This window comes from Phyllobates terribilis, unplaced genomic scaffold (assembly GCF_046119375.1).
Source record: "Phyllobates terribilis strain yellow unplaced genomic scaffold, ASM4611937v1 Scaffold_1__5_contigs__length_1240528914, whole genome shotgun sequence".
Classification (NCBI taxonomy): Eukaryota; Metazoa; Chordata; class Amphibia; order Anura; family Dendrobatidae; genus Phyllobates; species Phyllobates terribilis.
In genome coordinates this window covers 256,578,144-256,591,286 of record NW_027362761.1, presented here as the reverse complement: position 1 = coordinate 256,591,286, position 13,143 = coordinate 256,578,144, and the positions used below count along the sequence as shown (strand labels likewise).

Below are 13,143 nucleotides of genomic sequence, written 5' to 3'. Positions count from 1 at the left end.
GCAGCTGCTCCAGCAGGACTTTGGATCAGGGACTTTTACGATAGCAATGTTTATAGGTTCAACCTTACTATGTAAAACAAGTCTGTCTGTAAGGTTCAAAGCTACTCAATTATATAGCACTTGAGGTACGGCCACACCGTACTAGATACTCAGGAGTCCAGCATAAAATAAAAAATAAAAGTCTAAACAACAAGATCCCGGGCTCCGTTAGTGGGGAAAGTTCTGGCCTGCACAAAAACACCGTCTAACTAACTGACTAGCTATATACAGGCCTCTGATCAGACTTTGGTTTAGGTGCCAAAAAAAATGTAGTTGCGTGCACGGTTACCCTCTACAATGTTGTCGAGGGCCTTAAATCTCTTACAGACCCTGGTCTGACTCATCAGGTGCTAGCAGGCAGCTGAGGGGGTTTCCTTCCCAAACGGGGGTATATCCATCCAGACATTCGTGGCTGGTCTCTTTCTCCGACAAGCGTCACTCCTCACGCGAGCCTCCGGCTGTACTCACCCACCTTTGCCATCTCCCCTAGATACCAATTTCCATTTTTTTCCGTTGAAAAACAAGCTTCGCAGAGTAGTAAGGAAACAGTGACCTCCTGTGTTCACATGATGCCATTGCAGCTTATACATATCATACATTAGCATATATAAATGGATGAGCTGATATCTGCAGGAAACAAGGTTTATATTCATGTGAACACTGGTATCTATACTTTGTACCACTTTGGAGGGTCAGCATATATCTCCATCCCTGAAGTGCCGGACTGCTGTCCCACCATCCTACAGCTGCAGGAAACAGAGTTAATTTCACAGTCTCCCACCAATGTCTGGCCTCTGGCACTGACATTAAAAGCTCTGTGATTGGATCGGAGACAGCAAGTGAATTTAACTTTGACTCCTTGTGGCGCCCCCACTGAAGTATGGCAACTGTTGCACATGGCTAAGGCCGGCATTCTGATAGCAATTGCATTCACATCTGATTAGACGCAAATACAATTGAGTGCAGGGAGGTACACAACAGCCGGGGCACAGGCAGAGCGAGGGGTGAGTGGTGTCAGTGACTGACATTGCTACCCTTTGTGCCCGCGCTCGAGCCGTGTCTGCGGTTGGAGGAAGCTGCCAGGCGGCTGCAGGCATTCAGCACTGACAGGTTTTTTTTTTTTCAGAAGTGCATACCACCTTGGGGAGACAGGAGGCAGCGGCCTAAGCAGGTGTCTACTCTGCCTACCCCTTGTCCCGGCCCTGGGCTATGCCGCCCTGCAGTCTCGGTAGTCTGCTGAATGACCCTCTCCTCCACTGCCCCTATGACAACTCCTCCTTCTAGGATAGAAAGAAATGCTGAATGAGTGTTGCTTGGCATGTGGCTAGGGCCATGGACAAAACTTGATCATGAGTTGTTCCTCCTTCAATAGTTGGAAGGTATGCAAAAACAGTCCGTATAATGATGCAGCAGAGCCACTTTGGATTTGTTGGCCAACGTTCTAGGTGTTATTTGTCTTTTTAGGGTGCAAAAACCATTGCAGTCAACTGACAGTGCTGTATAAATGTGAACCTAGGAACTGATTCAAAGTGATTGTGCCAGAATTTTGGCATAAATCACTTTGAAAAGTTGCAAACAAATTTGCGACTTTTGACCATTTCAAGACAGTTTGTATAAATTCCGCCAAAATGTGCGTAGCTGAAGCGGTCTTGATGAATCGGGGGCCCTAGTCTTTTATGTGTGACGATGACAACTCTAACCCAACTCAAAGCTTGGTGGGGTGGAGACATATAAAACATGGTTACATGGTCGGATTGTATTGCTTATCTATCAACCTGATATCTTCCATGGCAGTTTTTTTCCCATTACAGTTATTTTATTAATGAGTACCCATAATTTATTTACTTATTTTTGAAATAGTGGTAGGTACTACCTAGTATGTGAATCAAATCAATGGGGGCGTCCAAGTCCTCAGACCCTGTCAATTGCTCAATAAGCCGTTCTGCAGTTTGCTGTTTAGCAGGCAGAAGTGTTGAATTTCAACCTGTGCGTGTGCATGTAGTGTATGGGCTCCAGAGTAAGTCTATAGATCCTTACACTACTCACATGTGGCGCCCCTGAGGGTTCAGTCGCCACAGAGGTACTGCACCTCACCCAGAGGTGTGGCATCTCCTTCTCTCAGGTAAGGATGGAGTACTGCCTGGGACCCTAACACCTGCACTCAACACTACACTACTCCAGGCCGGCAGGAAGGGCATGATGCACTGCCTTCTGCTGGCCCTGTCCCTGGCTGGAGTAGGGGGAACCTGTAGTGGGTGTGGGTGGAGGACGCAGACCAAGGCAGCACTTAAAGAAGATACATATATATATAAAGGGGAGCCATCAGAGAGTTCAGTAAGTGAGTCTCAGAAGGAGAAGTGAAAGGAGCAGGGGCTCTGCAAGTGCTCTGTTCGGGAGGCGGGCTTGGCCTGTCATTCCCAAGGCTGAGAGAGGAGTGGGAGGAAGGCTCCAGGAACTGAAGGCATCCCAGGGGGGCACCCGTACGCCCGAATCTGCCAGGTGTCAGAGGGATCAGGCCGCAAGAAGGGAACCAGTCCCTGGACTAGCCGAGTTACTTCAAGTCTCGGCTGGAAAACCGGAGGCTTCTGCACTTTCAAGGTGCAGTTGCCACATCCGTACCTAAGCCGCCGAGAAGGGCACCAAGCAAGGTCCGGGAACTTCAAGTTGCCCAGAGGGATCTCAAGGTACCTGATCGGGACTTTTTGTGGCGGGGCGCAGGACAGGAAGGAGAGACCCAGCGCAGGAAGCCGGCTAAGCAAGGAACATACAGAGAGGGGTCCCGTTAAGTGCTCTTGAGATACTTGAGGGAGTGCTGAACCCCTGGCTGGTAAACGCAGCGCGACGTGGGAGACGTTCACCTGTATAGTGCCACCTGAGGAACCTAATAACTGTGAGTAAACTCGGATGACTGCACCCCACTGTTTCTGTCAGTTACTTCCACCACGTTATCGCTCCTGCACTACAACGCCCAGCCTCACCACCTGCACCTACACTGCCCTGGAGCTGAGCTCTGCCTGTGGAGAGCCACACCAACCCAGCTGCCCTAACATCTGCTCCAGAGGTCTGCAGCAGCGCCGGTACCCATTACCGGGAACCACAGGTGGCGTCACGAAACAAAACTGTTATCCATTCTATCAAGTAACAAACCCCTTTTAAAGAGTGACCCCAGGGTACGGGCCCGGGAGCCGACTGCCGTGACATCCCAAGAAGGTAAAGGCCCGGGTACCGAGTCTCCCATAACCCACCTGGGCGAGTCACACAGAACAGTGGCTGTCACTTAAAAAACCCTCAGCCAAGTATGCATATTTATGAAAAGTCAGGAAGGTAAGATTTCAGGCTGCAGAGCTTTTGACCGTCAGCTATCTGATGTGGATGGCTACCTGCTTGACTTGCCAATAGGGTTCATAAACACTAAGGCTATATTCCCACAATGAGCTTTTGCTGAGTTTTTGATGTTGCAGAATTTCTGCACCTATGAAATAAATTAGGTTACTTGCAGTTTTAAGAGCATTTTTTATCATGTTTTTGACCCTGTGGTTTTTGTCTCTTGGTATATCATGTTTTAAACAAAGCTGCTTTGTTTTTGATACTTTCTGCTGTTTGGCTGTGACATCTTTATTAATATAGTCATGTGTGTATTACCTGTGCTTTTGATGCATTTCTGCAGCAGAAAAGCAGTAAAAACTCATGTGTGTTTTTTAAGCCTTTGGGAAAAATCTGCGCCAAAAACTCAGCGTCCCCGCCAGAGAAATAGACATGTTGCAGACTTGAAACCTGCATGGCAAGTCAGTAAAAAAAAAAACAGAGGGTATGAGATCTCTATAAATCCCATCCACTTTGCTGGAACTGTTTTCAACACAGCAAAAATATGCCGCATCAAAAACTCACAAAAAACTCATCATGGGCACACAGTCTAAAGTAACATAAACTGTATCAATGTGTTTAAAAAAATAAATCCAAACGAAGGTTACAATATTGTCTATTGCAATGTAATACACTCGGCAGCATCCCACATCTTCATCTCCTTACAAGTTGAGGTGTGGCTACTTTTCATTTATCCATCCTTTTAAAAGTTTATAAAGAAGAATATTTATCACATCCTTTGCCCTGAAGGAACACGCTCATAAAGTGAGAGCCAAAATAGGGAGGGGAAGAATAATTCTTTGGAACCGGATTGTAAAATGAATGACTTATGACTTCTTTTTTAACTAACAACAAGTGCACACAGTTCATATATATTGACCTGATCTTGTGGCATTCATTCTGTTTGTGGTAAATCTCTGCATTGTTCTTGTACATTAAGAACATTTAGAATAAAAATAATCAACATTTTATTTTTAATCGATTTGTTCTACTTATTTGTTTTTCTGCCTTAGGTCTTCTATGAGCATCTATTTTTTACTATAAAGTCAAAACTGCCTCCAATCAACACTGCAATGGACAACAATGAGGTAGGTGGCGGTATTATTTATTTAAACTATGACACTGAGATGTCTCTAATAATATTGTATGTGGATTAGAGAGATTCTTTAAACTGTAAGAAAAAATGTGTTGGTCAGCAAGACTTTGTACAAGTCATACCTAGTAACTTGTATGCGATACTTGTAGATATAGATCTCTGATCGCTCAAGTGAGAATCTGATTACATCTGCATCCCAGTTTCAGCTATAAAACTGAAACAACTTGGTGACTGATCCATTGCACAACTTAAATTTGCAGCCCCCAATGGATCCCACTGACTTACAATTGGATCTGTCAGGTCAAGCAGAGGTTCTGTCATTTTGATGAGTAAACAGCACTTTTTATTTTTCTTGCCAAAGGCAACAGAATAGGAGACTGATGCACCCAAAAGGGCTTCTAAGCCAGATGTGAACATGGCCATTGTAAATTCCATTTAGTCATATATAATTATTTTTTTGTTCTACCTGTGACTAGAAAATCTGAAAGTAAACCAGAATGGCCACCAGTAAAACTGCCACCTAGCTTCCATACCTGGCAACTGACTAGTTACTATAAGTTATACCATACTATACATATTTCATATGTCTAAGGATATGTGTAAATTATTATTGTTGAAGACAAACTTGTAAGTAAAAAGCATTAAAGGGGTGGTCCGAAGCTAACATTGATTCTAATTGCTTTTCTAATATATTTTAATTAAAAAGTCCCTACTGTTCCCTTTCTACTTTCTCTAATTGCTTTATTTTAGTTTTAGTTTTTTTACCTGCTTCCGTTTTGATGACATTTTGTTTCAAAATCTCTAGCGCATGCTGTGATACTCAAATTGGTTGTCCTTAGGGGACATAGGCTGTGGTCACTGCCACAGCCTCTGTTCCCACCCTGAAGTGAAGCATCATCAGTAACATCCATTTCAGGGGCTGGGTTAGTCCCAGCTGTACTGAGCATGTTGGTTGTCAATTGCAACATGTACTCAGTATGAGCTCCATTGAGCTTTTTCAATGCACAGTGACAGTGCGCTCCCTCGCCGGCTCTAATGAGAAGTGACGAGCTGGCAAGGGAGCCAACTCTCGGTGCATATTGTAAGGCGGGAACATGGCGAATAGAGAACAATCTTGTCCCTGAAAGTGATGTCTGTTTCGTGGGTGGGGCTGGTTCTTGCTCTCCCTGCTCGCTACATTCTCTTCTTACAATGCACTGACAGTAAGCTCTCTTGCCGGCTCGTTACTTCTCATTAGAGCCAGAAGGGAGCACACTGTCATTGTGAATTGAAAAGAATACCACACAGTGATAAGGGAGCTCATGCTGAGCATACGCCTACACTGACAATCAGTGCATGCTCACTAGAGCAAGGACTAGCCCAGATCCTGAAACTGATGTCACTGATGACACTCCATATCTGTTTGGGGACTGAAGCTGTGCAGTGATTGCAGCCTCTGCCTCCTAATGACATCCCGTTTGATAATCACCAGTGCATGCGTGGATACTAAGACGAAACTAGCTTCTCTACATGGTATATGGTGAAAATAATATTAGATGGACAAAGATGTGCCATGCTCACAAACACTGTAAGACAGATACAGATGGATGGAACTGTTGTATACTGTTCATTGTTTTTCTATTAGGCTTGATTCACACACAGTTTTTTTATACCAGAGTAGATGCAGAACAATACTTTCTCTCTTTTATTGTACATAGTTTCAGCTTTCTCTTAATAAAAAAAAAAACAAAAAAAAACAAACAGTTGTACCACGGTCATTGATTGAAAACATGACAAAATCACCTGCAGTGATGGTTATCTGATGTGGTACACTTTTGACACTGGAAAATGTATGTAATTATATAAAATATGGTATAACTAACTACAGTTACTATGAATAATTTCATCACTTATTTTTTCCATAGAAAAAAACTGACATTGTCTACCATAAGTGCAGTCCTTCAACGTAAGTATTTTGGGTAACATTAATCTCTGAAAAAAATATTAAAATTCTTAATCTGCCAGTCTGTATTTTTATATTCATAAATAAGCAACACAATAGCAATAAAGCACAGGTATCAGCCCTGTATAAACACTACCTAATTTGAACTGTTGTGCAAAAAAAAAAAAAATAAATCACAACTGCTATTTGAGAGCCATAACATATTTTAACTTTTCCATAAATATAGCTGTCTGTGGACTTATTTTTTTGCAGAACAAGTCGTACGCATTAATGGTGCCATTTAAGGGTGAATATTATTGTTTAGTTTTCATTAGAGTTGGTGCGCATCAATTTTTGTAATTGACCAAAAGAGTCGTCCATGGCTATTGGACGGGAGCGGTGAGAAACGCTTTTTATTTGAAAACATCAACAGCTCTTTTAATGAGCCTCGCGTGATGTCACAAGTGCGTCACACTGCAATGATGATGTGGCGCCAGGCTGGCTAATTAAAAGAATTAAAATTAAAGGAGGAACGGCGAATGCTGTCAGGTAAGAGGCGGTTCTCATGGCTCTATTGGCCACAGATTACTGACATGGCTGATGGACCTGGTCCATCGATTTGCACCAGCTCTAGTTTGTATATTTTGTGGTTGGTAGGAATCAATAACAGCAATTCTGTCATTGTTTTGGGGATTTGTTCACGCGACCTTCACCCTGCAGTATGAATAACATGTTCACTTTATTTTGATGATTTTCATGATTAACCCAATACCATCTTTTTCAATGAAACTATTAATTTTATCAATTCACTGTAAAATGGAAAAAAAATAAATAAATTCTGTGGAATGGAAAAAAAGACACAATTTTTGCATTATTTCATGAGTTTTATTTTTACACTGTTCATATATATTATTATGAAGATACAAAAGTTGTATAGTTTATTTCATCATTTTCCCCCCAAGTGGTGAAAAGTTTGGATTTTTTTTCTTTTTGTGTGTGTTGTGAGCTCTCAGTTTTACGGTTACCATTTCGGGTTACATAAAACACTTTTTTGTTTTTTCTTTATTTTTTTACCATGCGATAATCATGTCAGTGATAGATGTTGCCTTCTATCCATTAAGTCGAGGTCCTACCTATCATAGATATTCTCTCTTGAAGAGTATTTAACGAAACTCATCAGAAGTACGTTGATGACACTCTAGAGCTGGGGTCTCAAACTCTGCTAAGTATATGGGCCGCACATAGAAAAAATGTGAATTTGAAGGGCCACATTCTTTGCAGGATGATATGAAATTTTTATTGATACCATATTGTTTTTTCTATAAAACTTTTGGATCATTTTTTGAACATTTTTGTCTTTTTTATTTTATTCTTTTACATGGCCTTCATTTTATGGGATATGGTACAGTTTTATAGTTTTTACAATTTTTATTTCCTTTTTGTGTCCCCTAATTGGCCACATACAGTGATTTTTTTTTTCTTACAATTTGCACCATATAGTAATTATGACCAACTTCTTATAGTAGTTTCCCCATCTTGTAGTAATGTTTACATCCCAGTCCCCATCTTGTAGTAATGTCCCCATCTTGTAGTAGTTTCCCCATCTCGTGGTAATGTCCCCATCCTGGTCCACATCTTGTAATAATGTGCCCATCTTGGTCCCCATCTTGTAGCAATGTGCCCATCTCGGTCTCCATCTTGTAGTAGTGTGCCCATCCTGGTCCACATCTTGTAGTAATGTGCTCATCTTGGTCCCCATCTTCTAGTAATGTGCTCATCTTGGTCCCCATCTTGTAGTAATGTGCCCATCTTGGTCCCCATCTTGTAGTAATGTCCTCCATCTTGGTCCCCATCTAATTACCCATGCTGGTCCGTAACTTGTAGAACATTCAACTGAAAAGAATCACTGACTTCGGCGGCCCTCAGGACCAGGCCGCATTACGGGGACTCCGGTGCCCTCGGGCTGCATTAATCAGCCTCAGGGGCCGCATGCGTGTTTGAGGCCCCTGCTCTAAAGCAACAATAGCTGAGGCACAGACGAGCGCAAACTAATGGTGTGAACAAAGATGAGTTTTTAAAACACGGCCATTGAGGAATTGTGGTCCTGCTTTTGTATGCTGTTCTTGGGACTCCCCTTGATGAATCCCTCTTTTGGTTGAAAGATTTTTGTGAGATCAAGCTGCTTTATTTCCTTAGTGCAGTGATTGAGCACTCATATAATATATATTACTTATGATTGAACCAGTCACTAAGGATGCACGAACCCGAACGGTAAAGTTCCGGCTCCGCACCAAACACCTAGTCTCCAGGAAGTCCGTGTTACTGTTTGGGATCGGCAGTCCAAACAAAGCTTGTTGAAAGGATGAAGCGTAGCTAATCAACAAGCTTTGAAGTGTGGGCACTTCCAGCTCAATCACAGCCATGTCAAGTATTGGCATGGCTGTGATTGGCCAGAGTGCTGTATAAATAAAAGACTTGCGGATCTCCGTATTCTTGGTAACCAGCGCAAGCAAAGCCAACTGCTGCGGGCTGCAGCTGTCAGCTTTATCATGGCTGGTTATCAAGAATAGTGTGGTCCCACACCTTTTTTATAAATTATTTAAATAAATAAAATAGAAACACAGCGGGCGGTCCCCCTTGATAACCAGCCAAACTAAAGCAGACAGCTGGAGGCTGGTATTTTCAGACTGGGAAGGAGCCATGTATATTGGCCCTCCCCAGCCTAAAAATAGCAGTCAGCAGCTGCTCCAGAAATGGCGCCATTAGATCGACAATTCTGGCGCTTTGCCTAGCTTTTCCTACTTGCAGTGGTGCGGTGGCAAGTGGGGTAATCATGTAGTGACCCGTAGAAGCGCAAACAAGCGAGAAACGGCTGTCGTCCTTTATGTGTACCGCAATCTTCCCCACTTCACATTTTTAATGTGATTCAATAAAGGAGAAAGTTTTTATGGACAGGTGAGTGCTGTCCCTTTTCTATATTACAATATCTATTTGATTGTTTTTTCGAATAAGCACCCAGTGGCTTTGGGAGAAGTGTCATGTCTGCATATTGAGAAGCTTGTGAGTACAGAGGTGCCGGTTTCTTTGCTTTCCTACATGGGGTAATAGTATTGGGGTTGATGTCAGGTTTGTAATGCCAACTGACATCAAGCCCATCATTACTAACTCTGTAATCAAATGTAATAAAGACATAGACAGAGTAAAGTCCTTTAATTGAAGTATACACACAGACTCATTTATTTGAAATAAAAACTTTCTTACCCTCTTTTACCCATTTGTTCTACAAAAATAAAAAAGCAAAGTTATACTCACTTTTCCGCCAATAATCCATTAATGCCCATGTACCACGATGATCCGGATGGTTTGGAGAGCGATCACATCAGTGATGCAACTGCTCTCTACGCCAGCTGGAACATATTGAGCAGATCATGAGAAGCTTTGCTTGTGACTGGCAGTAACCTTAATGACATCACAGCCGGTCACACGCAGCGGGTCTCACAAGGTCAGAGCCGGTGTTTCCTGCCCTGTCACACAGATGACAGCGTGGGAAACACCGGATGTTCGGGCCTCCTATTCATTCGAATGGGGTCCAGTTTCAAGTCCGGTTTATAGTTTTGCTAACTTTGATGTCTATAGTCTGACCTCTGAATGGTAGTTTTGACTTGCATTGTCTCTTGCCCACTGTTAATTTTATGACTTTTCCATTGATAAGTGTGTTTTTATAAGGGACCGATAAAAGTTAAGATTAAAATTTTTTGCTTGATCTACATTTTTTTTTTCTTCCCAATATTGGACTTGAACATGTTCTATATGTCGTAGTATTGTATGGTACAGTGAAGGAAATAATTATTTGATCCCTTGCTGTTTTTGTAAGTTTGCCCACTGACAAAGACATGAAAAGTCTATAATTTTAAGGGTAGGTTAATTTTAACATTGAGAGATAGAATATCCCATAAAAATCAAGAAAATCACATTGTATAAATTAGATAAATGTATTTGCATTTTGCAGTGAGAAATAAGTATTTGATTCCTCTGGCAAACAACACTTAATACTTGGTGGCAAAACCCTTGTTGGCAAGCATAGTAGTCAGATGTTTTTTGTAATTGATGATGAGTTTTGCGCACATGTCAGGAAGAATTTTGGTCCACTCCTCTTTGCAGATCATCGCTAAATCATTAAGATTTTGAGGCTGTCGCTTGGCAACTCGGAGCTTCAACTCCCTCCATAAGTTTTCTATGGGATTAAGGTCTGGAGACTGGCTAGGCCACTCCATGTCCTCAATGTGCTTCTTTTTGAGCCACTTCTTTGTTGCCTTGGCTGTATGTTTTGGGTCATTGTCTTGCTGGAAGACCCAGCCACGACCCATTTTTAATGTCCTGGTGGAGGGAAGGAGGTTGTCCCTCAGGATTTTACGGTACATAGCTCCATCCATTCTCCCATTGATGCGGTAAAGTAGTCTTTTGCCGTTAGAGAAACACCCCCAAAACATAATGTTTCCACCTCCATGCTTGACAGTGGGGATGGTTTTCTATGGGTCTTAGGCAGCATTTCTTTTCCTCCAAATACGACGAGTTGAATAATGCCAAAGAGCTCAATTTTTGTCTCATCTGACCACAGCACCTTCTCCCAATTACTCACAGAATCATCATGGTGTTCATTGGAAAACTTCAGACGGCCCTGCACATGTGCATTCTTGAGCAGGGGGACCTTGCGGGCACTGAAGGATTTTAAACCTTTAAGGCGTAATGTGTTACCAATGGTTTTCTTGGTGACTGTGATCCCAGCTGCCTTGAGATCATTAACAAGATCCCCCCCATGTAGTTTTAGGCTGATCTCTCTCTCACCTTCCTCATGATGCAGCTGATGATATGACATTTGTGGGGGGGGGCCTAATGCCAAGCCTTAAGGCCGTTTGATCTGCTGCAATGGACAGTATGCTCCTATTGGCACCCTATGATTGTAGGGAGGATAAGAAGGACTATGTGAACAAATTTGACACTGAAATGCCACTTTGTGATCGCAACTAGCTTTGGTAACTTCTCAGGCATCTGCTGGGTATCAGGCAGACTCGGCATCTGAGCCAGATTCATACACGTGGACCCATTGTTGGATGTGCTAATACATCCTATATTGGGAAGGGAATTAAAAATATCCTATTTTGTGTTTACAGCTCCTCTGCAGACCTATGTCTAAGGGTGGGTTCACACGAGTGTATAAAAAATAGTTCAGAGTTTCATCCAGAAAAGTGGGACTATTTTTTTTTCTCACTTATTGTCCCTATACAATCCTTTTTTACTCAGCAGCTATTAGTCATTTACAGGACCATTTACAGTTTCCTATCCTACAGAATTGCAAAGTATCCGTAAAAATCGGATGCTATACATATGGCATGTAAGGATTTCCTTTTTTCCCCACACACACATTTGGTCAGTGAAAAACATTGCTCATCTGCACTGCCCCATTGCATAACATTGTTTTTTTTCACAGATTTTTTATACAGACAGCACTTAAACCGAAAATACGATGGTGTGAATGAGCTCTAATACCCACTTTTTAGCTCCAGAAAATGAGGCTAAAATTTCAGTGCGTTTTAAGCCACGTTCACACATTCAGTTTTTGGTCAGTATTTTACATCAGTATTGGTAAGCTATAATCAGGAACGAAACAATCAGATGAAAAGTATAATAGAAACATGTCACCACTTCTGCATTTTTCACCCACTCCTGGTTTTGGCATACTAATACTAATGTAAAATATAGACAAAATACTGAACGTGTGAACGTGGCCTTATCTTTGAAGGTACTTTTATGAAAATATGGACCCCGATTCATCAAGACTGGCCTTTTTCACATCAGTTTTGAAAAGGCGGTTGGGTGGATTGTGAGGTGCCTGATTCCATTAGGAGGCGCATGTCTCTTAATGAATCATGTGATGCGCCAAGTTGCTTACATCTCCATGTGAAACTCTTCCCAAATCTGACTCCAGTCTGAGAGCCCTGCTGCCAGGAGGAAGTTAACACTATTTCTCCCAGCAGCTTCTGGCTTTCAGTCATAGAGGCGCGGCCGGCACAGCTTCAGTCAACACTCAGTAAATAGTGAGCATCGGCTGTAACCGCGCCCCCGGCACTGACTGAAAGTTGGCTCTAATGCTGAGCCGGCTGTCAGCAAGTGATGGGGGCGCAGTTACAGCCCCCACTTATTATGTATTGTGCGGTGACTGAAGCCATGCAGGCCCACCCATATGATTGAAAGCCCAAGCCTTCCGGGAGGCATAAAGTTAATTTCCTCTTGGCAGCGGGGCTCAGTTTTGGCACTGGGTAGCTTCAGGATGCTATTAACCTGCAGATTAACCCTACATCTGCAGGTTAATAGCATTTTTTTTACATGGCAGGTTCTCTTTAAGTATGTTAATTGTTAAATTAAAAGTTAAATAATTATTGATATATATTATGTGGTATAATTGAATAAGGCAATGCTGAAGTCTCCATTACTCAACAACTTATATTTTCTTTATCCTTATTGCAAGCATGACACAAGGTCCTGATGCTCTTACACGGTCAGAAGGGGAAGCAGCATCTCTTAAGGCTAGGCAGAAAAAAGTGTGGGAAGCCCTTCAAAAGCTAAATGTAAATGTTGAAAAGGTAAATATGCCTAATTGAACATGAATCACATCTATTATGAAAAGTGACTTTCATTTATATCAAGAATCAACAATAAATATCAT

The 13,143-nt window shown here is 42.2% G+C and overlaps 1 protein-coding gene across 14 annotated transcripts in view; it reads left to right on the top strand.

Moving 5' to 3' along the window:
• The window catches only part of LOC141256953 (cytosolic phospholipase A2 gamma-like), a 207,619-nt gene that overhangs the window by 107,140 nt on the left and 87,336 nt on the right, over positions 1-13,143 (top strand). For all 14 annotated transcript variants that reach the window (XM_073671208.1, XM_073671211.1, XM_073671210.1 and 11 more), the window contains 3 exons: positions 4,416-4,490; positions 6,403-6,443; positions 12,946-13,060. In XM_073671208.1, coding sequence (XP_073527309.1) covers positions 4,416-4,490; positions 6,403-6,443; positions 12,946-13,060 — 231 coding nt within the window. The remainder of the gene's footprint in view (positions 1-4,415; positions 4,491-6,402; positions 6,444-12,945; positions 13,061-13,143) is intronic.